Raw genomic sequence first — 26599 nt, 5'->3', positions numbered from 1 at the left:
ACATCAGACATTGTCAGGAAACATACAAGTACAGACACATGCAATAATCACGGAGACATCAAGCATACAAACAATCCTCGGGCATCGCCTGACATCGGACATTGTCCGGAAAGCATATAAACATTCATCGGGCACTACCCGACATCGGACCTTAGACCGGAACATACAATCATATATATATATATATATATATATATATATATATATATATATATATATATATATATATATATATGCAGTTATAGCGGTTCAAAATCAAATATCAATCAAGGACTGATATTCGATATATAGGTTATCGCGGTGGGATATCGGTGGGATATCTGTATTTTTATGTTATGGAGGGCCTTTGTAACCTTGTGTTTTATTGGATGAATACATGGTCATCAAGTAAAACATATAGTAAATTAGAAAATGGTTGAAACAAATATTTATCAATCTCATAAAACCTCACCATATATCTACGTTTTAGTTATAAATGAAGTAACTTAATAAAAAATTTAGCTATAAACGCTATTTCACCGCTATCCCACCGATATTCGGTGGGATATTTGTACCGCTACTTTGGACCGCTATTTAGTACCGATATGTTACCAGCTACCGATAACCGTTATCCCACCGCTATCTCACCGCTATCCCACCGCTATTGACTGCATATATATATATATATATATATATATATATATATATATATATATATATATATATATATATATATCGGTCGACATTGGTGCCTTCGACCCATTCAAACAAGAGGAAAACTCACCTCGCATGCTGAAGCTTACTGCAAGAATCCCTTGCTGCTGCCCTAACGACTTTCCAGGCTAACAATTACCAAAAAAATTGTAACATCCCGACTTCCAGGTATAAATTTAAATGTTTAATATATTCATTTAAATATGGCAACTCGACGAGTTGGAGGCCTCAACTCGTCGAGTAGAGACTAAGATTTACCGTAAATGTTCCCAATCGGGGACCCCGCCGTCTTGCGGCTTAATGAATCGGCCACCACATTGGCCTTCCCTGGGTGGTATAGGATTTCACAATCATAATCCTTCAGCACATCCAACCATCTTCTCTGTCACTATCGCCGCTATTTTTGGTACCGCTATTTTGGACCGCTATTTAGTACCGAAATTTTTCCAGCTACCGATAACCGTTATCCCACCGCTATTGAATGCATATATATATATATATATATATATATATATATATATATATATCGGTCGACATTGGTGCCTTCGACCCATTCAAACATGAGGAAAACTCACCTCGCATGTTGAAGCTTACTGCAAAAATCCCTCGCTGCTACCCTGACGACTTTCCAGGCTAACATTTACCAAAAAAATTGTAACATCCCGACTTCCAGGTATAAATTTAAATGTTTAATATATTCATTTAAATATGGCAACTCGACGAGTTGGAGGCCTCAACTCGTCGAGTAGAGACTAAGATTTACCGCAAATGTTCCCAATCGGGGACCCCGCCGTCTTGCGGCTTAATGAATCGGCCACCACATTGGCCTTCCCTGGGTGGTATAGGATCTCACAATCATAATCCTTCAGCACATCCAACCGTCTTCTCTGTCACATGTTGAGGTTCTGCTGATCCATCAAATACTTTAGACTCTTCTGATTGGTAAAAATAGTGAACCGCACTCCATACAGATAGTGCCTCCAAATCTTGAGGCCAAACACCACCACCCCCAGCTCCAGGTCATGTGTAGGGTAATTCGCCTCGTAAGGCTTCAGTTGCCACGAGGCGTAAGCAATCACATGTCCCTTCTGCATCAATACCGTACCTAGCCCTGAAATCGACGCGTCACAGTACACCACTAAATCATCCAACCCCTCAAGTAGTACTAGAATCGGAGCCTCGCATAACCTCTGTCTTAGGGTCTCAAAAGCCATCTGCTGATCCGCACCCCACCGAAAAGTTACATTCTTCTTGGTCAAGCGGGTCAATGGCACAAAAATCTTGGAGAAATCTTGGATAAATCTTCGGTAATAGCCCGCTAAACCCAAGAAGCTACGAATCTCTAATGCGTTTCTTGGCACTTCCCACCGCATCACAGCCTCCACCTTGGCTGGATCGATCGAAATACCCTCCTGGTTAATGATATGCCCTAAAAACTATACTTCCCGCAACCAGAAATCACATTTAGAGAACTTTGCGTGAAGCTTCTCCGCCCTCATGGTCTCTAGTACCTCCCTCAAATGTTGCTCATACTGCTCCCTGGTCTTAGAATAGACCAGGATATCATCAATAAAACGATCACCGAACGATCCAACATCGGTCTGCACACCCTGTTCATGAGATTCATGAACACTGTTGGGGCATTAGTGAACCCAAAGGGTATCACCACAAACTCATAATGCCCATACCGATTCCTAAAAGCCGTCTTCGATATATCCTCATCTCAAATTCTCATCTGATGGTATCCCGACCGAAGATCAATTTTGGAAAACCAAGACGCACCCTGCAGCTGATCAAACAAATCATCGATCCTTGGCAATAGATAACGGTTCTTCACCCTCAGTTTGTTTAGCTCCCTGTAATTGATGCACATCCTGTGCGATCCATTCTTCTTTTTCACGAAAAGGATCGGTGCTCCCCACGATGAACTGCTCGGACGTATGAACCCCCGGTCTAGCAGCTCCTGAAGCTGCATAAATAACTCCTGCATCTCAGGTGGTGTCAATCGATATGGTGCCTTTGCTTTCGGAGCGACACCATGCACCAAGTCGATACGAAACTCCACTTGCCTCTCCGGAGGCACTCCTGGTAACTCTTCGGGGAAAACATCCTGAAAGTCCTGCACAATAGGCACGCTGCCCACATCTATAGTGGTCTCCACCCTCGTATCTGAGATATAAGCCAGAAATCCCGTACATTATTTCTGTAGAAACCTCCTAGCCCTTGCATCCGAACAGAGAGTCGGCCCCTTCAAGGCTCTCTCTCACCATGGATAACCAGTTCTCCCCCACTTGGGGTTCAAACCCTAACCAGCTGGCACTCGCAATCAATTATAGCCCCATTGCCCCCAACCGGTCCATCCCTAAGATCACCTTTAGCCCCCGCAGCGGTAGCGAGATCAGATCCATGTGAAACCTCTCACCCAACACATTCAGGACGCAATCCTGATACACCATTGCAACACTCATAGTGCGGTCATCTGCAATTTCTACCTCGAGCGGGGAATCCAAAGTTCCCGGCGCGTCCCGGAACTTCTAGCTAAGCGCAAGTGACACGAACGATCGGGTAGCACCTGAATCAAACAAGACATCAGTAGACATACCATCGACCAAGAAGGTCCCTATACAAACAAAAAGTACACATATGTCATACAAATAATAAGAACAAATAATAATAGATACGTACCAGCCACAACATCCAAAGGTGCTCGAGCCTCCTTGGTATTCAGCTAAAATGCATGGCTCTTCACCGCTGGAGCTTCCGCCTTGACAGGGCGGCCATCGGTAATCCTCGTCGTGGCGGGTGTGGGCTCTGCCGCTACTCCTCCCCCTGCCGGCAACCTTGGACAATCGGCCTGCTTACGGCCGGTCTAGTTACAGTGAAAACAAATCAAGCCCTTCTTAGGGCAATCCCTGCTCAAGTTTCCCTGTTGGCCACATGTGTAGCATCCTGAGCTTGTTACTCGACAAGCTCCACTATGCAGCTTACCTCACTTGGCGCACCGGCCCCGACCTTGCTGGCCTCTACTAGCTAAATCCAAGGTCTTAGGCTTTCTAACCTGACCCACTGCTGTCTGTGCTTGCTCGGGCTTCCGCTTGTTGCGGAAGTCTAACTCCATCTCCCGCTCACGAGCCTTCTCTACCATCTCGTTCAGGGTCTTACACCCTGTGAAGCTCACAAAATCCATGATATCATCCCTCAGCATGGAATGATACCTCGTCCTCCTCATGTCCTCATCGGTAGAATACTGCGGAATCAACAAAGCCCGTTCCCGAAACTTGGTGGTGATCTCCACCACAATCTCGATAGTCTGCCGAAGGTCATGAAACTCCCTCACGAGTCGTTGCACCTCAATGGCTGGTGCAAACTCCAAATCGAATCGCCAAACAAACTCAGCCTAAGTCATCTCAGCCACATTGTCTGCTCCCACCTGACTCGTAACCTCTCCCCACCAATCTCGGCCATTTCCCTCAGCATACAAGAAGCAAATCCCACCTTTGCCGCATCCGGGAAAGAACTCGTGCGTTGGGCGTTCTCAATATCTGCCACCGCCGGCTAACAATGGGGTCCCTAGCCCCTAAAAACTCTGGCGCCCTACACGCCTTGAACTCCCGGAATGAGGGAGTTCGGGCCCCATCCTGACCCGAAGTAATCTCAGCCTTGAGTTCCCTGAGTCTCTCTTCCATGATCTCCATCATGCCCTCCTTGACTGTCCCAAAAATGACTGGGGTAGCGTCAAGGATGCCCCTGGTAACCTCGGCTACAATAAGCTCACGCAACCTCTCATCAATCCCGTCGGCAATGTCGCCTGACCCTGCCCAAGATCCAGATCCAGATCCCGATCCTGATCCCCCTGCTCCAAATCATGTCACCACCATGCTGAACTGAAAAGGCATAAATCGTAACGATCAGGATTTCCATATAAGGGACCTTCCCATGCCGGTCTTCCTTGAAGTCATCAGATCAAACATTGGTTCAGGTACAGGTCCTGTGCTTTCAGTAATACAGGCTCAATACTACCTTCCACACCTACCTGTACCTTTCCCCAATGCTCTACCTGATACCTCCAATTCGTTCCGTTACTGACCCATATTCCACAACTACCGCATACATCAATCTCAGGCTGTCCTAAGATTTACTCTACTCATACCAATGAATGCAATCATGACAGATTGGAATCTACCCTAGGACCACAACCATAAAAGGAACATGAAATAAGGCCAAATCAATCATTCTGAGGCTATAAGCTCCTAACCGTATACAATTTTAAAGACATACACATAGAAAATTTCCATACGATCATCAAACTCAAATACCAATATATCATGGCGAACACATTGGGAAACCACTTACTCGGCTTGGTTGATCACATGCATTGCACTCTCATGCTTTCATTTATTTCAAAACCCTTTTATGTTATTTTATATATATATATATATATATATATATATATATATATATATATATATATATATATAAAAGCTTAGGTTATTTTGTTTTTACTAAGTATTGTGTGCCAGAATGCACAGATCTGGACCAATGGATGAAATTAATCAATGGACATGATTTGAGAGTGTATGATATTACAATGGGGTAACATGTAGCATATAATCACACAATTTTAAGCAAAAAGGTATTTTGGACAATTAACTACATTTATAAAAGGAAATTTTCGGATTTTTAGGGATGATTAATTATCCTAATTTAAAAAAATCTGAATTTTTTAATTAATTCAATTTCAAATTTTTACCGATTTTATTTTGTCAGAATATTTTTTGTTAGAATGATGCTCTTTCAGAATTTTATTCTAATAGAATATTATTTTATTAGAATGATGCTCTTTCAGAATTTTATTCTAATAGAATATTATTGAAGAATAACAAAATTTTTGAATCGGATGTTAAAAAATAACAAACATTCTAATATATTCTTATACATCCGAACTTAAATACAAATTCATACATATTCTTATAGACTAAAATATTTATACATTTTAATATAATTATACATATTCTAAAAGAATATCAAGGTCTTCAACGCTTTCTTCCAGCCATTCCTATCACAAATACAACAAAAACTAAAAATTGTTAAAAACATGTTACTTGCAATTAACTATCATTTAATATATTCTGGTAGAATACATAAAATATGACAGAATACATATAATACATTCTGGCAGAATACATCGATTTTATTCCAGTAGAATAAATTTTGATAGAATATATAGAATACATTCAAAAGTACTATATTTACTGCTAGTAATTCTGATAGAATGCATACCACAAGGTTAAATTCTTTAAATTCTCTTTCAGACATTTCAACAAACACTTGTTAGACATTATCATCAAACAAGCCAAAAACCATATTTGATTTACTTGCAATAGTTTACCTATAAACATAATTTCCAGCAACATGATTTAGAATGCATACCACAAGGTTCAAAGAGTAAATTAATTTGTGTTGATGAAAAATAAAAAGGCACAAACTGATGGGTTTTTGGTCCTAAGAACATCCTATGTGCTCATACAAACCCTAATGCTTGGATCTAGGTTTCTCTATTGTACATGCAAGTTATCCAAGACTATAAAACCTAATTCTAGCATATGGGAATCGATATTAACATATAATTAGGTTTAAGATGTTACCTTGATTGTTATGTTGCAATAACAATCTCAAATCTCCTTGTATTGACTTTGGAAGGCTTAGAGTCACAAGTGTCACTCCTCTAATGGCTCACAAACACCATAGCAAGAGGATGAAGAGGATAGAGGATGGAGGCTGCCCAAAATGTGTTCTAACCCTAGAAAAGAAGTTCCCCACGTTTTTGAGCCTTAAGGGTTCTATATATAGTGAGGCTATTAGGGTTATCTAACAAGGAAACCCTAATTTGGTTGCTTAAGCCCTAAGCAACCCATAGACTCCTTCAATCAAGCCCTTGGATGATTTCCTTATGGGCTTCCCATAAGAATTCATCCACCTCTTGATTTAAGACAATCCATGGCCCAAATTGCAATTATCTTATAATTACAATTTCAGTCCCTTAAGTTTAATTAATCTCTTTTAGTCACAAAACTAATTACCAATTAATTATTGACTAATATTAATTAAACAATATGATTTCTCCTTTAATATATTATTCTCATAATATATTAATAAATCATATTTAATCCTTTCTCTCCATAATTCATCCTATCAAGTTGCTTTGGTGAAGGCAACCCAAAAGGGCCATGCACCATCGGGTCAAGTACATACCAAAATAGTTATGGACTTAGACACTAATCCAACACAAACAACCTAGAATTGTATTCCATAACCCAAAGAAAAAAAATATATGGCAGACCCATTAAAGCATAGAAACGTATATGAAATCAGGGATGGCAACAGTCTAAACCCAAGAATCCCAAATGATAATAATATATCAAAAAGGTACATCAAAAGGGCTGTACATTGGCACATAAAATTCAACAAATAAAAAACTAGATAACAGCCAATACTTCATATAATTAAATATGGAACATGCGAGAGATAAATAAGCATAAATTAAAAACTTCTTTTTATGCCACAATTATGATGAAGGAATGATACCAATATTTTATTTGTCGACAATACTAAGAAAACACAAAATTGATTTATAATCTTGATTTCGTGCGTTTCACATTAGCAAATATAATGAAATCAGAAATTGAGTAAAAAACACATACCAGGCTACGATTTGAAATGAAACTCCTTCTCTATTATCCGACAGCTGTGGTGTTAGTGTAAGACGACAACGGCGGACCTATTCCGACAATGAATAATAGTGTCCGACTGTAGAGAAGGGGGAGGAAGAGGCGGTAATGGTGATATGACGTAGGTGATGATGAAGAACGTGACGAGGGAGGTCGACGACTAATAGGGTTTTTAAACTGATTTCTCTAATTTTTAAGGGATATTAAATGTTTTAAATCTTTACCATGATTAATTCTAGTCAAGATTACTATCATACCCTTACTTATTTAATAAATTAATTGCTAATTTGTGATTAGTGCATTTAGGCACACAATATTTGCTAAAAACATTTGAACCTATCTCTCTCTCTCTCTCTCTCTCTATATATATATATATATATATATATATATATATATATATATATATATATATATATATATATTGAAAACAACTATACCATTTCCTCAGTTTGAGTCGTGACACACCTAAGAGTGTGCCTGAATCCATCAAACCAAGGCTCTGATACCAACTTGTAATGACCCAAATTTTCAAAAGAAAATTTTCATTTTTAATTAGTCAAACATATTTCCAATAGCCATGAAATCCCAAAATAGATTGTTTTCAAATCCACATTCATTACAACTTTATTCAAAAACATCAGAGTGTCCCATAAAATATCGGTGAGAGAGTGCACGTCGTGCCATCAAGCCTTGCCCTTGCCCTTGGGCTCAGATGTACCTGAAACAAATCCACAAACTGTAAGCTAATCCTTAGTGAGTTCCCCAGAGCATACCCCACATACAATCCACATAACACATATCGTATTAGCTAATAAGTTATCTCTACCACATAACATTAGCTAAAAATCTATATCTATCACATAACATATCATATTAGCTGTAAGCTATCTCTACCACATATCCCTGCATAAAGATGCCACAGGCTCCCCCACATGGTCTTACACCTAAGTTCCATGGGCTCCCTTTATGGTCTTTCCCTGCCAGATGGCCATGGGCTCCCCTATATGGTCTTACATCCAAGTGACATGGGCTCCCCTATGGTCTTTCATGCAAACATCACATAATCACTAGCATACAACTTAGCACAAAGCTAACTATCATACCACATAACTCTACTACCGCTAGCGTATCACATATCATAAACTGGGTCGGCCTTGGTGCCTTAGACCCATGGGAATGGTGAGAAGACTCACCTCTGTCCGAAGAATCCGAAACTGCTCTCCTAACTGTCCGTAATCTTTCGTGTTGATCAGTAATATTAAACCATGTTCGGACATCACATAGGAAAAGGGAAACCCAACCCTAAGTCCTTCTATGAAGGCCCAAATATCCTTTCTTTGCTAATGGGCACAAAGCAGATGATATGACTCACAAATCCCATAATGCAACCATGTATAATAACTAAATGAGGTCCAAAAGCTCCAAGGCCCAAAATAGATTCGGGCCCAACTATGATGCGGACGCTCGGCGTACCATCCTGGTATGCGCAATGTACTGGGGTCTGGGACTACGCGCGACGTACACTGGGTTACGCCCAACGTACAACCAGATTAAGCACTTTCTCCATTAAGTGCTTAATACTCGATTTCTTTACGACCAAAAGCTAGATCTAAGTTTGTTAAGACATCCTAAGGCATAAAGTTGGCAACTTTATGCCTTTGCATGGTTCATATACACCCAACACTTCCATTAAGACCTTTTCAAGGTCTTTAACCCATGCATGAGGCCAAAACTTCCTTCAAGACTCCATTTTTATGATACTAAAAGACCAAGGGACCCTGGATCTGTCATTCCCATCCTCTGAAGCTGCCCAACTCCCCAATGGAGTTCCAAAATCAACCAAAAGGGACAAGATAGAAAACCCTAGCTAGATCTAGAGATTTAAGATGAAAGATCCAAGATTTTTACCTCTAAAAGCTTTGCAAGATGACCAAGATACAGGTTCCTAAAGCACCAACTCGTCCCAAGCTTGCTTGACCACCTCTTCTCCTTGGAATGTACACTAAAAGGCCTCAAATGCACTCTTTAAAGCTCAAAAATGGTCTCATAAGTTTCTTTGGAGTGTAAGAACGTTCTAAGGGTGTGGAGGCTCTCTAGGTTTAAGTCTAAGGGACTTAAGGTTGCTTAAATAGGCCTCATGTCCGAAAATTAGGGTTTTAGACCCCTGGCACGTACGCCCAACGTACGTCCAGCTCCACCGCGACTATGCATGCATAATACGCTCAGTGTACACTTAAGTATGCCCAGCATACTTAAAGGAACAAAAATGCTAAAATGATAATTCTTGAGGGTTTCAAGTCATACCAGATTTAGGGTGTTACATAGTTTCTCGCAGGTGCTGCACTGAATCTGACCCTGCTGGCCTCTCAAAATCTTATCCGAAATCTTGGGTCTCTTCCCGAGACCCTTCAATATATGAAACTGATCTAGTCCCCTCTTCCCAATGTGCTCCAAGTCAATATCCTGTTCTCGGGCTCTAGAAGTCTTATCATTCAGGGTCTTGCAGCCCGAGATACTCAAGATCTCCCTGCTGTCATTCTACAGTATGTCATTATACCTTACCTTCTTCATTTCCTCATCTGCTGCATACTGCGGTACCAAATAAGCTCTCTCCCGAGACTTGGCAGTGATCTCTTCCATAGTATCAATAGTCTGGCGGAGATCTAATAACTTTTGCACCAACTGTTGCGCCTCAAACGCCTGGGCAAAGTATGCCCGAAATCTGGTCGAAAAGTTATCCCATGACATAGCATCAACCGCATCATCATCCAACTCACTACCAACCCCTTCCCATCAATCACGTGCCATATCCTTTAGGAGGCAGGAAGTAAGTCGGACCTTGTCCCTCTCGGGCAACGACTAGTACGAAAAGTGTTGGCGACATCTGCCAACCATCTGCTGCTAGCAATAGGGTCCTTAGCAGTTAGCCCCATGATAACCTGGAGGTTCACAACATCTAAATTTCCGAAACATCAACATACCCGTCCCTATCATGTCCGCTATCTCAGTGCGGAATGCACTCAACCTCTCGTCAAGAATCTCCAAAATGCCCTCCTTGACCATACCGAAGATCACAGGAGTCTGGTAAGTGATACTCTGTGTAATCTTAGATGGAATGAACTCCCTCATCTGATCATCAAGCTTGATCCCTCACCCGCACTATAACTACCATCTAGTCTACCACGTAGTGTCACCATACTCGGAAATATACCATAACAATCATCAAAATACTCATCATAACTCGAGGGATCTCACACACTACAAGTTCCCTGGGTTCATCTCAGCCTTCCTTGATTCGAGTACGAATCCTCTGCTTTCAGTAGTACGGGCCCATACTACCTTCCACATTTATCTGTACTTTCCTCAAAACCCGCCTTGACTCCACCAAGTCCCTTTCACTGCTACTGCTCTCTGCGCTAATCTCATCCTAGGCTTGCCCTAGGATAATCACCGACCCACTCTCTGCCATCAGCTGCATAAGAAGTCCCTGCTACCTTTCCCTAACTAGCTCTCGAATACCATTACATATTACTAAGACCAGATAATTCTTTGAATTAAAAGGTCTCTCCCTACAACGGTTAGACTCAGACGAGAGCTGCGAAATAGGGCTAAACCTAACCTTCTGAAATTATTTAGTCCTCATAATATGTAACTTAGCGTATTCGTTTACTAGTTAATTAAAGATAACTAAAACTCCTAAAAGCAAAAACCAAGCAACATTCGGGCATTGAGTAAACAAAATCAAGCATATCCTTCTCAGGATATCATCTTACTGACTAATCAGTACTAGCATACAGCTTAATAAGCTCATACAACAAGCATATAAGGCATCCTTCCTAGATCCTTAGCCCTAAACTAGCATGCAATTCTCATACACATATAACAGGTATACAAGGCATCATTCCTAGATCCTCATCCCTAATCTAGCATGCAGTTCTCATAATCATATCATAACATAAGCTTGTATGGGTAATTTGGGAGTACTTACTTGAGCTCGGCTGATTGCATGCACCACACCCTTTTTCTCTTTTTTCAAAATCCTTTTTGTTAAATTGGTTTTTCTTTTAAAAAAATTATACCAAGTCCTCAGCTTGAGTTTAGACACACCCGAGAGTGTGCCCGAATCCCTGAAACCAAGGCTCTGATACCAACTTGAAACATCCCAAAAATCATAACCGAAAATTTCATTTTTAATTATTAATAAAACCATATTTATCAAGTGTTACATCAAAACATAAAAGTCAAGTATCCAAAATCATCATAATCAATATATTATGTCAACACATATAAAAAATATCAGAGTAATCATCCCAGGCTGAAATATTATGGTGTGTGCAATGCAATCATCCCGAGCTCTTCCCCTTGCTACCAGAAGCACCTGAAACCAGAACTGTAAATGGTAAGCACGAAGCTTAGTGAGTCTCCCTAAACTACCACATACCATACACATGTCACATAAACATGTTGTGGGCCCCGCTCTGCTACATCAGGCCCCGCCCGACATCGAGCAAAGCTCGATATACACATGAACATATCAAAAATTAAATAAACATAATCACATAATCATAAACATATAAACATAACATGGGCCTTGCCCGCTACATCGGGCCCCGCCCGACATCAGACCATAGTCCGACATCAGGCCCCACCCGATATCGGACGGAAATTTGGTATACATATAAACACATCAATACATACATATAAACATAATCACATAACATAAACATATAAACATTCCTCAGGTCTTGCCAGTCATCGGACCGAAATCCGGAAACATAATAAACATTCACATAACATAAACATATAAACGTTCCTGGGGCCCCATCCGGCATCGGACCGAAATACAGAAACATATAAACATTCCTCGGTCTTTCCCCGGCATCGGACCGAAGTCCGAAAACATATAAAACAAGCACATGCAAGAATCTCGAAGACATCAAGCATACAAACATTCCTCGAGCTTTCCCCGACATCACATCGAAGTCTGGAACACATATACAACTACATCAGGAACTGCCCGACATCAGAACTTAGTCCGGAATATGATAACATAAATAAATGGGCCGATATTGGCACCTTAGACCCGTTCCTATAGGAGAAAACTCACCTCGCACTGCTGAAGTCCCGCAGATAAAAATCTAGCTGCCGGATGACAGATTCCCGAACTATCAACATCAAAACAAAACCCAATTAACCATTTGGGTTTCAATGCATAACTATAATTCCATACTTGGGGTAAAAGGACCATCTTACCCCTAACCTAGCTTTGTACAAGACCCAGGCCCGAACTCATTCTCTGAAGGCCCAAAAGTCAAACAATGATCCAAGGCCCAACATATGGCCCAATTTTCCAAATTGGGCCCAAACCTCTACATGATCTTACCTTAAGGCCCATCCATTTATTCTAGTCTAAACACTTGGCATTCCGATGGTCCAATATCTCATAATCATCAAGGCCTAATTATGGTCTATCTATATTGGGCCCAAGGCTTTCCAATGGGCCTTATCCTAAAGCCCAATCAAAATATTCTAGTACATATACTTGTTCTTGGATGACCCATCAATAGCCCAATCACCAAAGCCCAAAAGAAAAGCCCAACTCAAGGCCTAAACAAAATTAGAGTTTTCACATAAAATGGCAATTAGGGTTAAGAGTTCTTACTTAACCCATTAAGGACTTAATCCATTAAGTCCATCACTCCACTAGGCCAAACATACAATGTAATTGGGCATAAGTCATACTTCAATCCACTAGTCCAAACGCAGGTCCCGATAATCCAAAACTAACATCTTCCAAAATTAGGGTTTTCTAAAACCTAATTAGGGTTTCTAACCCAAGCAGATGCCAATTAGTCAAACGGTTAGACTTTTAGGTCAATTAGGGTTTCATTAGGTTGGGCACCACCCACTACCACCTCGGGTGGTAGTGGTAAACGGCGGCTCATGGCGGCAACCACCACCTGGTAGTGGTGGTGGTTATGATTCTAGAACAAAGCATGTCCAAGCATATCTCAAATAACAATCCATTCACACTTAAATGATCACCGCCACCCAAAACGGCGGTTGGTGGCGGCAGAAGGCGGCAGCCACCACCTCACGGTGGTGGTGGTGGGTTTTCTTCGGGGTTTCCGGCCAAATAATGTACATACAACATATTATATAAAAGGAATGCACACACAAAATAACACACACACACAACCACCCTTGTGGCGGCCGACGGTGGTACAAGGTGGCAACCACTATTGTTGGCCACCATGGTAGTTCCCTTATAGCATCCGACCAACAGAACACTCACACACACTCCAAACACGAGGTCAGACCCGGAAAATATACACACCAACACAGCCACTTCATGGAGGCATATGGCAGTCGGAGGAGGATGTCACCCGCGATAGCTGCCCAAAATGGTGACGATAGTGACATCGCAGCGGCGGAAAAGGCGGAGGAGGCGCGTCCGAGAATGGCAACATACAGGCTTGACTTTGTCTTCGACAACCTTGGTGTCATTCTTGGCGGTTATTCCGTCCATTCACGACGTCACCGACAACAAGGGTCGCGATGGCGTTTCAACGACGAGGTAGCAGGCGGCGGGGTCGGACCCAACAATGCAGCAGCAACTATGACGCCAGACCAGTCCCTCCTTTCTCCATTCTAACATGACATCACACGGGTTATTCATCGTTTTTCGATATTGTCGGCAACAATGGCGTCGATGAATGCTTGGTGGTTATAGGCGGCAGTTAAGCTGATGGCAGCAACAGCTAGAGGAGGCTTCACATGGTGGCGGCTAAAGAAGACTATGGTAGGGTTAGGATTTCTTGATGATACATTTTCAAACGGGAAGGGAAGGCACGGGTTTAAGTCCCGTGTTTTCCTTTCAAAATTAAATCATTTTTTATACTTTTGATCCCTCCTTCGTAAAGATTTTTCAATTTAAGTCCAGAAATTACCCTTTAGCCCCTGCCTCCATAAATCCTTTCATAATAAGTCTAAAAATTACCAATCATACCCTGACTTCTAAAACCCTTTTCAAATTCAATCCATAATTTACCAAACAACCCTCAACCTTCAAAATTCTTTATAAACTAGTTCGGAAATTACACTAAACCCCCCATATTCAAAAGTTATGACATTCAACTCCCAAAACCAACGCCTTGCTAAATTATTCCGAAATTAGGGCTACAATAACATCAAAAAATAATATATTTTGCATCTCGGTGTTAAGGGTTCATTATTTATTTACTTATTTAATTTAATTTCGAAAGGAATATTACATTATTAATATACAAAAGTTGGTATTGAAATTGGATTACTTCGTAGTCAAACACATGATTTCATAGTCAACCTGTAAGCAAACTTTACAGATCGACAAGACAAGACATTGTGCTTGTCTAATTGACAAGACAAGGCAGTGTACTTGTCTGTACTTCATAGTTCAACTTGAAGGATTCATAGTCAAACCAGATGATTTCATAGTCAAACTTTATTGATTGACAAGACAATGCAGTGTACTTGTCTGCACTTCATAGTTCATCTTGACGGATTCACAGTCAAACCAGATAATTTCATAGTCAAAATTTACTGATTGACAAGACAAGGCAGTGTACTTGTCTCCAATAAAAATTAGTGTATAAATGGGTAATACTCACACCATGAAATTTATTTGTGAAGTTACTCATATTTGATCAAATAAATCAGGCGAATGGCATACTGCAAATGCGGAGGTGAACGTATCATTAGGATATCGGGTACAACTATAAACCCAGGAAGATTATTTTACGTTTGTCCAAATATGTTGTCATGATGTTTAGTTCCTTAATATTTACGCTATCATATTTATACGACAACTTGTAGTCTTGTCTATCTATAAATTTACAGGGACCAAAATGCAGGTTTATCTGTTGGGTTGATGAAGAGAAGGACCAATCTTCTATGGTAATAGCTAAGACAGCTAAGTCAAATAAACACTTTCAATTTGAAAATAAGAAGTTGAAGATAGCCTTGGTTTGTAGTTGGGAGTTGTTTTTAGCAATTACTGTTTACAAGTTGTAAGCTTTTTAATTTTTTTTGTTAAGTTTGAAGTTCTAACATCAGTAAACATGGTGTAGTTGTTGTTATGTTTAAATTTTGAAGTTCTAACGTTAAAAAAAAAATGGTGGAGTCATTGTTATGTTTTAAGTTTTGAAGTTATTATTGCATTATGTATGAAGTAATTATTATCCAACGCTTGATTTATAAATCAAACATTCAATTACTTATATATATATATATATATATATATATATATATATATATATATATATATATATATATATATATATATATATATAATCCAGCTACATAGGTCCAACACATGATCCCTAATAAATTTTTGCCATCCTTTGACGAAACTCTAAAGCTGCATTTTTTGGGTCTATAAGTTTACGTATTGGTTGGTCTGATACTAGTTTTTCCATAAACATACAAACAAATACGACATAATCTACCAACTCGCCACTTTGTTGAGGAACTTGTTTTTCCAAAATGAATTTCATATTCAACGGTATCCTTGAGATGTTCCTCCTCTGCCAATAATTAATTTTCTCTAACAAATTTTCCACAAACGTTCTATCTGACTCAAATATTTCATAAGCACTCCTACCGAGACTTCATAAAGATGGACTTCCATTGGCTCTAGTCCTAGTTCGCCAAACAACCAATGATTTGGAAATGAATGAATCGGCATATAAACTTGTACAAAGTTTAAAAAATAATTATTTATTCATATTATGATACAAAAAAAATTATAATAATGAAAATAACTTTAATAAAATTAACAATATACCGTATCCACATCCCACCAAGGAACCATAAAATCAGGGTATAGCTATCACATACATAAATGCTCTCCAATCAAAATTCTAATCCAAATCGTCATATGTTGCGGAAGTTATGTTAATTTTGTTATTATTTAATAAATAAAAATCAAATATGATCATAAATTTATAAATACTTACTGCTTGATCTAACCAGTCGTTGTGTGTATGTCTAAACAACACACTCCAAAACTTTTTATCTAATATCAAATTGTAAAATCGGTGTTCCACGTTATACGCATGAAAAAAATAATTTTGTAACACAACCTCATTACCTGCTACGTAAGGCTGCAGGCGCAAAATCGAAAAGTCATGATCAACAACGAATGTTGGAGGAGGAACAGGGGTTGTTGATCTAGTATCAACCTTCTTCTTTGCTCTTCGTTTTGGCTTTGGTGTCGTGTGTAACTAAAACAATTTTCAAACATTTAAATCATTATGTTTTGAAAATTTGACATAACAAATATTCTTCCCTTATTAGCTTTTAATGTATACCTACGTGTAAGGAGTGCACTTATATTTTGATGGATTACGAAGCCTAGGTCTATCGAGTGTAGCTTCGTTATCATCAAAAACATGATCATCAAAGTGATTTGTAATCCCTGAAATTACTACCTCTTTATCTAACACCTACATTAATATGTTATACTAATAAAATGTATGTATTTATTAACAAATAATATCATAAATGTAAGTATAATAACCTTTTAAGCTTTATTATCAGAAAAATCGTAAACGTGATCATCGAATTAATTTGTATTCCGCCCCCCCTTCGTGCCCCCTTTAGTCCTACACCTACATTAATATATTATAATTACTAACAAACAATATACATAATTATTTACAATTTATAGCATAATTATAATGTATAATAACAATTTCAGCTTCATTATCATCAAAAATATTTTCATCAAATTTGTTTATAGTCCAAGCCCTATCATCTAAAACCTACATTAGTACCTTTAAAATATTAAAAAAAATATACATATTATTAACAAATTATATCACAAACATAAAGAGAAAATGAAATTCTAAGATCGTTCCATGTGTTGACCCAAAAGACTTCATTTGTTTTTCGAACATTGATCCCCTTCACTTGGAACACATTATAAAATTCAACCAATAAATAATGATCAAAAAATATCCCGACCAATCCAAGCCTGCACTAACCACGTGCCGGATCTTCATCTAGTTAATATATAAGATTGACAATGATATGTAATAAAATCTTAATAAATAAAAGGTATTAAATTTAACTTTTATATAAGTGTAAGGGATGAATTTAAAAGTGTTAGAAGTTATTAAAAAAAACAAGATTGATATTATAGAAGCCATTATTATATTAAAGAAAAAAGAGGAAAGCGACCATAAATATATATATCCACTGAAGTGAAAGAAACTTTACATCGTTCATGTATTTAAGTTTTAGTTCATGTATTTACCTATTTTTTCAACTGCAAATTTTATCTAAAAAACTCATGAAAAATATGGTATTTGAGGGAATAACATTCCTCCTTCAATGAATTATTCATTTCCTTGTTACAAATACAACAAACAACTTAATTATTTTAACAGATTTAAATGTTTATTATTTTCTAAAATCTTTAAATAGCCAACATTTTAAAAAAATGAATCAGAAACTAAACCGGGTTAACCCACCCATATCCTCTATATATACCTTTTAGCTCTACATCAAATTAAATCTTGTTCAACAAAATCTCCATAACGAAGAAGAGAAAAATAATCATCACAAAATATTTGTGTATTTTTTAAATAGATTTTGCGATTCATAAATTTTTTATATTTGTTGTTCTGGTTATATATATATATATATATATATATATATATATATATCCTTATTCTAATAAAAGAATAGGTTTAATCTCATATTGACAAGTGTCATGCAATTAGAACTCCTCATTCATGTTATATATCATTTATCATGCCACTTGTCAACATATTAATTATTCATTTTAAATTTCAAATTTTAAAATTTTCACTCTAATTTTATTAAATTAATAATTGTTTCTTCATTTTAAATTTCAAAATTTAAAATTTCTCCCTTTAATTATATTAAATTAATATCATTAGATTAAAAAATAAAATAAAATAAATATAAATTATAAAATGATATAACTCCACATATTTATTTAAATCAACGATTATAATTTTATATAACTAAAAAAATATCTCTTAAGTAATAATTTATTTAAAATAATTCATTAATAATTTTGATTTTTTAATACGAAAGTTTAATTAATTTTATAACCGTGGTTATCACGGGTTATAAACTAGTATGTATATATATATATATATATATATATATATATATATATATATATATATATAGAGAGAGAGAGAGAGAGAGAGAGAGAGAGAGAGTTAAGTTCAAATATTTCTAGCAACTATTGTGTTTATAAATGCACCAATCACAATTTAGCAAATAATTAAATAATTAATTAAATCAAAAAGAGTATTATAGTAATATTTGTATAATTAATAATGATAGATAATTAATATGCCTGATATCACGCAAGGGACAATGATAAATTTAGAACATTAGCCCAAAATCTAATCCACCGTTGCTGCTTCTTCTTCTACAGTCGACGGATCCAAAAGGGAGGGCATACTCTCGTCTAGCAATCGATGGACTCTGGAGTTTGGTGATGCTGAAAAAGGGGATGCGGAGGAGCAGTGGCGCTGTTGTGGGGTCCGTGAACGCGAGTGAGAAGCTAGGAGCGAATAGGAAGGGAATCTAGTGGTGTTTGTGATGGTCGATGTTCGACGATGTCTTTTGATGGGGAAGAGGCAGAGGAGGGCATCGCTCCCGGCGATTGCGGGTACGTGGACGGAAGTATGCTTCGGCAGCCTCCTGTTCTTCTTCCTCTGGTCCGGTAATCCAACAACTAGGGGATGAGAATGGCAACCAAAGACTGAAATTGGGAAGTGTTTGTTTTTCTTTGTTTGTCAGGAAAGGAAAAAACACGAAAATGGGGTTGTTGGCCATTGACACAGAATGGAGAAAGGAAGCAGCAAAACAACAAGTTTGAGGGGGACAAGGGTCTCGATTCTTAACTAATTGAAGGAAGAGGAAGTTAACGGAAGCATCCATGGCCAACAGGTGATCTTCTTCTTCATCTTATTTTGATGTGAATCCATAGAAATTTGGATGTTTGGGTTTTCCTGAAAAAAATTATGATAATGGATGGGATATAACTCATGGTTGTTTGTGTTTCGGTATTTGACAGGGGAATCCATGTGTGTTTGTTTCTTGAATTCATGACTGAGAATGAATGCAGATGTGTGTTGACGATTCAATCACAACTCTTGAATTCTGTAATGTATTCTGTTAGAATTTATTTATATAAATGTATTCTGTTAGATTGTCTGAGAATAATTGTTAACAACAAATATATTTGTTTAACTGTTAATGAATTTGTGATATTTTATGGTTGACTTTATAGTCTCTACTACATTCTGTCAGAATTTATAGTTTTTATTTTCTATTATAGTCAAACTTTATAGTCTTTAATACATTCTGTCAGAATTTATAGTTTTTATTCTATTAGAATGTATTGAATTGTTTAATTTTTGAAACTTGATTATGTTTTCTTTGCGGATTTAGGTTTTGAAGAGGCTAACATTGATGTGGAGAAGGAAGAAAACATATAGAAACGAGAGTGTATTATACCAGAATGTGTTATGCTACAATGTATAAAGTGTTGCTTAAAAATAATATTCTTTCAGAATAGATTAGTGTTTTTGTTAGATTTTGATGTTTTTTTTTAATTTCAGAATGTTGTTATTATTCAATGAATCATAATCTTACAATGTAATTATTTGTTATATTATTAGTTCAAGAACAGATTTTGTGTATTCTTTCAGAATGTATTTACTAGTTTATGGTTGACATTCTGCCATTTTGACAGAATAAAATCGAAAAATATATTTACTAGTTTATGGTTGGCATTCTATCATTCTGACATAATAAAATCGGATTTTTAAATTTGAATTAACTTAAAATATTTAGATTTTTAAAAAATAAAGGAATTAATAATCCCTAAAAATCCAAAAATTTCCTTTTTTATTATACGTTAATTGACTAAAATGCTCTTATGCTGAAATTTGTGTGATTTTATGGTACATGTTATCCTATTCTACTATCATAGACCCTCAGATCATGACATTTGATTATATTCCATCTGATGGTCCAGATCTGTACATTCTAACACACAATAGTTAGTAAAACAAAATAACCTAACCCTATATATATATATATATATATATATATATATATATATATATATATATATATTGTAAAATATATTAATCATATCGTGTATGATGAACGTGTATGTAACCTCATTTAATTGTTTTATTCTTTTTCTTGTTTTTTCATTTTATGTATTTTTGAATATTTAAAAAAAATCGAAAAAAGTTATATATATATATATATATATATATATATATATATATATATATATATATATATATATATATATATATATATATATAAAGGTCTAAATATTTGAAAAGTTTGAATTGATAAGAAAAATGAGAAAAATATTAAATTATTAAAATTAAAGTGTTTTTTTTCTCTTTTAAATTTAAATAAATAATTTAGATAAATAAGCAAAAGAAACCAATGGGCTTTACTTTAGAAATTTTGAAATTAGAAGATAAATTCTTTAATGAAATTGATATTCATTTATACTAAATTTATTGCAATTATTATATTTGAATACCATGTGAAATTTAATAAAATAGAAAAAAAATCATAAAATAACATGTGGAAAATAACAATTTAAAATAACCACAAAATGATATGTGACAAAATGAATGAGAGTGTGATATGCAAAAAAAAAAAAAAAAAAAGAACTTTATTTATTTGAGTAGATTTTGCAATGGGTCTTTCTTCCAAGTGTCTGTTAGGAAAGGCTATGGATAGCCATCTACAATTTATGATACAATTTTTTTACATGGTAAAAAATAGGGGTGGCAAATCGGGTCATCGTGTCGTGTTTTGTCTGACACGACACGACAAGGTTTTCTGTAACATGAACACGACACGACATGATGTCGTGTTTTTTTTAACTAACACGAAAACGAACCGATTAAAAAACGACAAACATGATACGACACGACAATGTATAAAATAAAAATTAGTTTATTTAATTAGTACTTAATCATATATAATACGACAAACACGAAAAACACGACAGACAAATGCTTAATCGTGTCAATTTCGTGTCGAATTTTGAACACGAACACGACACGACATCATGTTTTTTACACTAGACACGAACACGAACACGAACACGAATTCGAATTTCAGTTTCGTCCTGATTTCGTTTCGTGTCGTGTATTTTTGTCGTGTCGTGTTATCAATTGCCACCCCTAGTAAAAAGATACATTTTGATCAAGTTTCCTACCATTATGTAGTTTATTTGGTTTTATATTTTCTGAAGTATAAAAATAATTTTTATATTAGATCTTTTTGGTAGGTTGATATTAGTAGGCTAAAAATAAGATGTATCTAATATGTCTGTTTTCTTTATTAAATTGTGATTAGATGCCATATTATCTTAAAAGAAAATAAGAAATATGAAAAAGGGTATAAACTGATAAAAATTCTAAACGTTTTTTCATCTAATTAGACTATGTTTGGCGAGATAGCTGAAAAGCTAACTGTTAGATAAAAAAACTAGTTGATAGTTGAAAAAGTTAACGGATAAAAAATAGCATTTGGTAAAACTAGCTGAAAAGCTAGTTGAAAAAAATAAGAAATGAGATAAAAGGATATTTAAAATAATGTGTTTTTATAAATAATTAAGGGGTATATTTGGAAAAAAATTTAAAAAGCTCTTAAAAACTAGTCGAAATTTTTTTAAAAAAGTTAGCTTATAAGCTATTTTTTGGTTGCCAAACATGATAACTTAAAAAAGCTAGCTATAACACGCCAAACACAGCCTTAATATAATATAAGATTGATAATGATATGTAATAAAAGCTTAATAAATAAATGTTTATTAAAAGATATTAACTGTAACTTTTATATAAATGTAAGGGTGAATTTAAAAGTGTTAGAAGTTATTAAAAAAATAAAATTGATATTGTTGAAACTATTATTATATTAAAGAAGAAGAGGTAAGCAACCATAAATATAAATATATCCACTTAAGCGAAAGAAACATTACATCGTTCATATATATTTAGTTGATTCATTCCTATGGTTTGATTAAAATTACATGTTTGTTCTTTAATTTTTTTTTGTATTCGGATCGTTCCTATGGTTTGATTTCGTTGCATTTTTCGTCCTTATGGTTTGGTCAAAATAACACGTTTGGTCTCTAATTTTATGTATGTAAAGGATGAAAATGCAACAAAATCAAACCACACGGACAATCCGAGTGCAAAAGAAAAATTAGGGATCAAACGTGAAATTTTAATCAAACCATAGGAACGATTTCAGTAATTTACTCTTAAAATTTCCCTATTTTTTCAACTCTAAACTTTATCTAAAATACTTACGAAAAATGTGGGATTTTAGGGAATAACATTCCACCTTCAATGAATTATTCGTTTCCTTAATTAAGTAGTTACAAATACAACAAACAAGTTAATTATTTAAACAGTTTTAAACATATTTATTATTTTCTAAAATCTTTAAATATACAAGAGTCAAAAAACAAATCAAAAACTGAACCGGGTTAACCCACCCATATCCTCTATAAATACCATTTAGCTCTACATCAAATTAAAACAAACTTGTTCAACATATATTGAATCAAATTTGTCATGCAACATGCTTGTTCAACAAGAAAATGTCATCCGACCTACTGCTAATTTTCCTCTCAGTGTTTGGGGAGATCAATTTCTCGCCTATGAAGAGGTATGCGAACCTTTAAAAATGATGATGAATTAATATAACAAGTTATTGTGTCTAATATACAAGCACAATATCTTAATTATATATTCATGCTTCTATTTAAGATTAAGATAATTGTATTTGTGGTCTGCGATGAATTGTAAATCTTGGATGTTCTCATCCATTGAATTTCAATCAAATTTAATAGTGACTTATTTTAAAATGAAACAGGAAGATCAAGATGGAGTAGATAAGGCGATTGATGACTTGATAAAAGAAGTGAGAAAAGAAATATTGGAAACTTTAAATAATCCCACGGAACATTTAAATTGCTTAAAACTGGTTGATGCAATTCAACGCCTTGGCATTACATATTATTTTGAAGTGGAGATTAATCAAGCCTTGCAACACATCTATGATTCATATGGTGACAACTGGATTGGTGCAGGGACTTCCCTTTGGTTTCGACTCATGCGACAACAAGGCTTCTTCGTCTCAAGTGGTGGGTGTGCATGCATGCATAAATTCTATTTATTAATCATGATGTAATATAGAAAGTAGCTATTAATGCCTTATATGAAATGAAACAGATATTTTCAATATATATAAGGATGACAAGGGAGAAGCTTTCAATGAGTGCTTAAAAAATGACATTCAAGGATTATTCGAGTTATATGAGGCTACGTATATGAGTATTCCGGGTGAGGTCATATTAGATGATGCTCTTGATTTCACAAGAAATCGTCTTTTTGAGATAGCAAAGGATTTTCTTTGCAGCAACTCTACCGTTTCTGCAGAGATATATGAGGCACTAAAACAACCTTTACATAAAAGGTTGCCAAGACTTGAGGCTTTGCGCTACATACCTTTTTACCAAAAACAAACTTGTCATAATGATTCTTTACTAAAACTTTCCAAGTTAGCGTTCAACGCACTCCAATCTCTGCATAAGAAAGAGCTTAGCGAAATAACCAGGTATGTAGAAATATATAACCCTGACCTCCCTTTTTGTATATATATTTTTAATATTCTTGGAAAATCTCTCATAAGACACTCATATTACTACATGTATGTAGGTGGTGGAAAGTCTTCGATGTCCCAAACAATCTACCTTATGCAAGAAATAGATTGGTTGAATGCTACTTTTGGGCTTTAGGAGTGTACTATGAGCCTAAATATTCTCAATCTAGAATGTTCTTAGCTAGAGTTCTTGCAATGGCAACACTTTTTGATGACACTTATGATGCGTACGGTACTTATGAAGAACTTCTGGTTTTAACCGAAGCAATCCAAATGTAAGAAAAAAAGAGCATATATTTATCAACTAAAATCAAATATTTTACCCATATTTGTTTATTTGTAGGTGGCCAAGTACATGTTTGGATGAGCTTCCAGAAAACATGAAACTTATATACCGAATGCTAATGAATCTTTATGAAGAAATGGAGGAAATCTTGGCAAAGATGGGAAAAAGCCATCACCTTAACTATGTTCAAGAGGCGGTAATTTTCAAAACGTTCTAGTTGTAATCTTATTTTTCACAAATTAAATAAGGTTGCATAAAGTTATGGTTGTAAACACTTTTCATGCTTTCTCATGTTCCCAAAAAATTCCAAACATTTGATTTTTTTTTTTTAAATCGCATATTTATACTTAGCTAGGGCAAACGAGCTGAATAACAAGAGAAAATGCTTATATATTTATGTTCGTTGGTTTAAGTTAGTTGAATAAACATGAACACATACACGAACGAATTTTCTTGTTCAAGTTCGTTTGTTTAACAAATTACCTTGTTCATCTATGTTCGTTAAGGTCCTAAGCGTACATAAATGAACAAACGTTAGCGAACATAAAGATTTGTATCAATATTTATAAAATTTGATAGTCAACATTTGTTATAGGTTGATCGTACAATGCCACTCTTTATATTTTTGTGTAATCTAGAATTCTTAAAACTTAAACCGGACTAGAAGCTGTACTTTCACTAGCACCAGTTCTATAATATTAAATATATAATATAATATAAAAAGCAAACATAAATGTACGAACAATACCATTGTTCATGTTCATTCATTTAATGTAACGAACAAAAAATATTGCTCACGTTCCTTCATTTATTAAATACGAATATAAACAAGCTTTCCATCGAACGATTCTAAAACCATCCACTGAACATTTGACTGATTTACAACCCTAATCATACCTTTCATTTTTAATGTTTTTCAGATTTCTAATTTAGATTTATATTAACAACCTTCCATTTGTTTTGAATAAGAACTATTTTTGTTTAAAGTCCAGTCTCACGATTTATTGTAGTTAGGTTTTATGAAACGTGAAAAATATTATAATTGTGTATCTTTTAGTAATTATCTTGAAAATCAGCTTTTGACCATTATGGTTATTAAAAGGAACTAATTTTTATTTTTTAAAGCTATATATTATGATGCATGTGATGTAACATATGGTTGTTTCAGATGCAAGAACACATTAGAAGCTACATGACTGAAGCAAAATGGACACATGAAGGGTACATACCAACAGTTGAGGAACATATGGAACTTACGTATATTAGCAGCGGATATAAATATACTCTAGTAGCAAGTTTTGCTGCCATGGATGATGCAATAACTGACAATACATTCAAATGGGTCCTCACTAATCCTCCTCTTGTTAAAGCTTGTTGTGTGCTTTGTAGGATCATGGATGATATTGTCACCCACAAGGTACATCATATCTAACTTAATTTTGCAATTCTATAATGTGATTTGTCTATAATCATTAAATAACCAAATTGAATTATCATATACGATGAGAAAATCAAGTTTTATTCATTATTGGATATTATGTTAAGTGATTGGTGCTAATTTTGAGGACTTTGACACCAATATAGGAAGAGCAAGAAAGAAACCATGTGGCTTCTGGAATTGAATGTTACATGAAGCAATTTGATGTCACTGAACAACATGTGTATGATGTGTTCAATGAGAGAGTTGAATATGCATGGAAAGAAATAAATAAAGAGTCTCTCATCTGTAAAGATGTTAAAATGCATGTAATTATGCGGGTAATCAATTTAGCACGTGTGATGGATGTTCTATACAAAAACAAAGACCATTTTACACATGTTGGAGAAGAACTCATAAGTCATATAAAGTCTCTTGTTGTTGACGCTATCATCACATGAGTTTCAATTCGTCAGGATCTATTATGTACCATGTATTTGGAAGATGAATCATTGTCTCTAGTATATGACTTATTATAGAAATATAGAATAAGATGTCAAATCCTTTGGTGTATGATAGTTTGAATGATCGATCATGGCCTACATGATCACATCGATGTTTAATTATATTATGTGTGATATTTTAATTTATGTTTGTATTTCCAAGCTAGAGTAATAAAGTGTGATCCTGCTTTAAGTTATTACTCTATTCGTAGTGGCATTTTAATGTGAC

At 35.6% G+C, this 26599-nt stretch overlaps 1 protein-coding gene across 1 annotated transcript; it reads left to right on the top strand.

Annotated features, from left to right (window-relative positions):
- Positions 1 to 23081: 23081 nt before the first annotated feature.
- On the top strand, positions 23082 to 26376 carry LOC145067372 (alpha-isocomene synthase-like). Its single transcript, XM_079014528.1, has 7 exons — positions 23082 to 23168; positions 23376 to 23646; positions 23735 to 24119; positions 24221 to 24439; positions 24508 to 24646; positions 25619 to 25867; positions 26035 to 26376. Exons 1-7 carry the CDS (start codon positions 23082 to 23084, stop codon positions 26326 to 26328), a joined length of 1644 nt encoding a protein of 547 aa, XP_078870654.1. The 3' UTR covers positions 26329 to 26376.
- Positions 26377 to 26599: the final 223 nt, after the last annotated feature.

This window comes from Lactuca serriola, chromosome 1 (genome assembly GCF_051521515.1).
Source record: "Lactuca serriola cultivar US96UC23 chromosome 1, Lser_US96UC23_V15, whole genome shotgun sequence".
NCBI classification, from domain to species: Eukaryota; Viridiplantae; Streptophyta; class Magnoliopsida; order Asterales; family Asteraceae; genus Lactuca; species Lactuca serriola.
This window is presented reverse-complemented; position numbering and strand designations above follow the sequence as displayed.

Bases quoted from the DNA above. Each gene is read 5' to 3' on its own strand.
- LOC145067372 (XM_079014528.1), top strand. From the start codon at position 23,082: ATGCTTGTTCAACAAGAAAATGTCATCCGACCTACTGCTAATTTTCCT. The intron at 24,120-24,220 runs GTATGTAGAAAT...ACATGTATGTAG, and splicing joins GAGCTTAGCGAAATAACCAG to GTGGTGGAAAGTCTTCGATG. The intron at 24,647-25,618 runs GTAATTTTCAAA...TGGTTGTTTCAG, and splicing joins TTAACTATGTTCAAGAGGCG to ATGCAAGAACACATTAGAAG.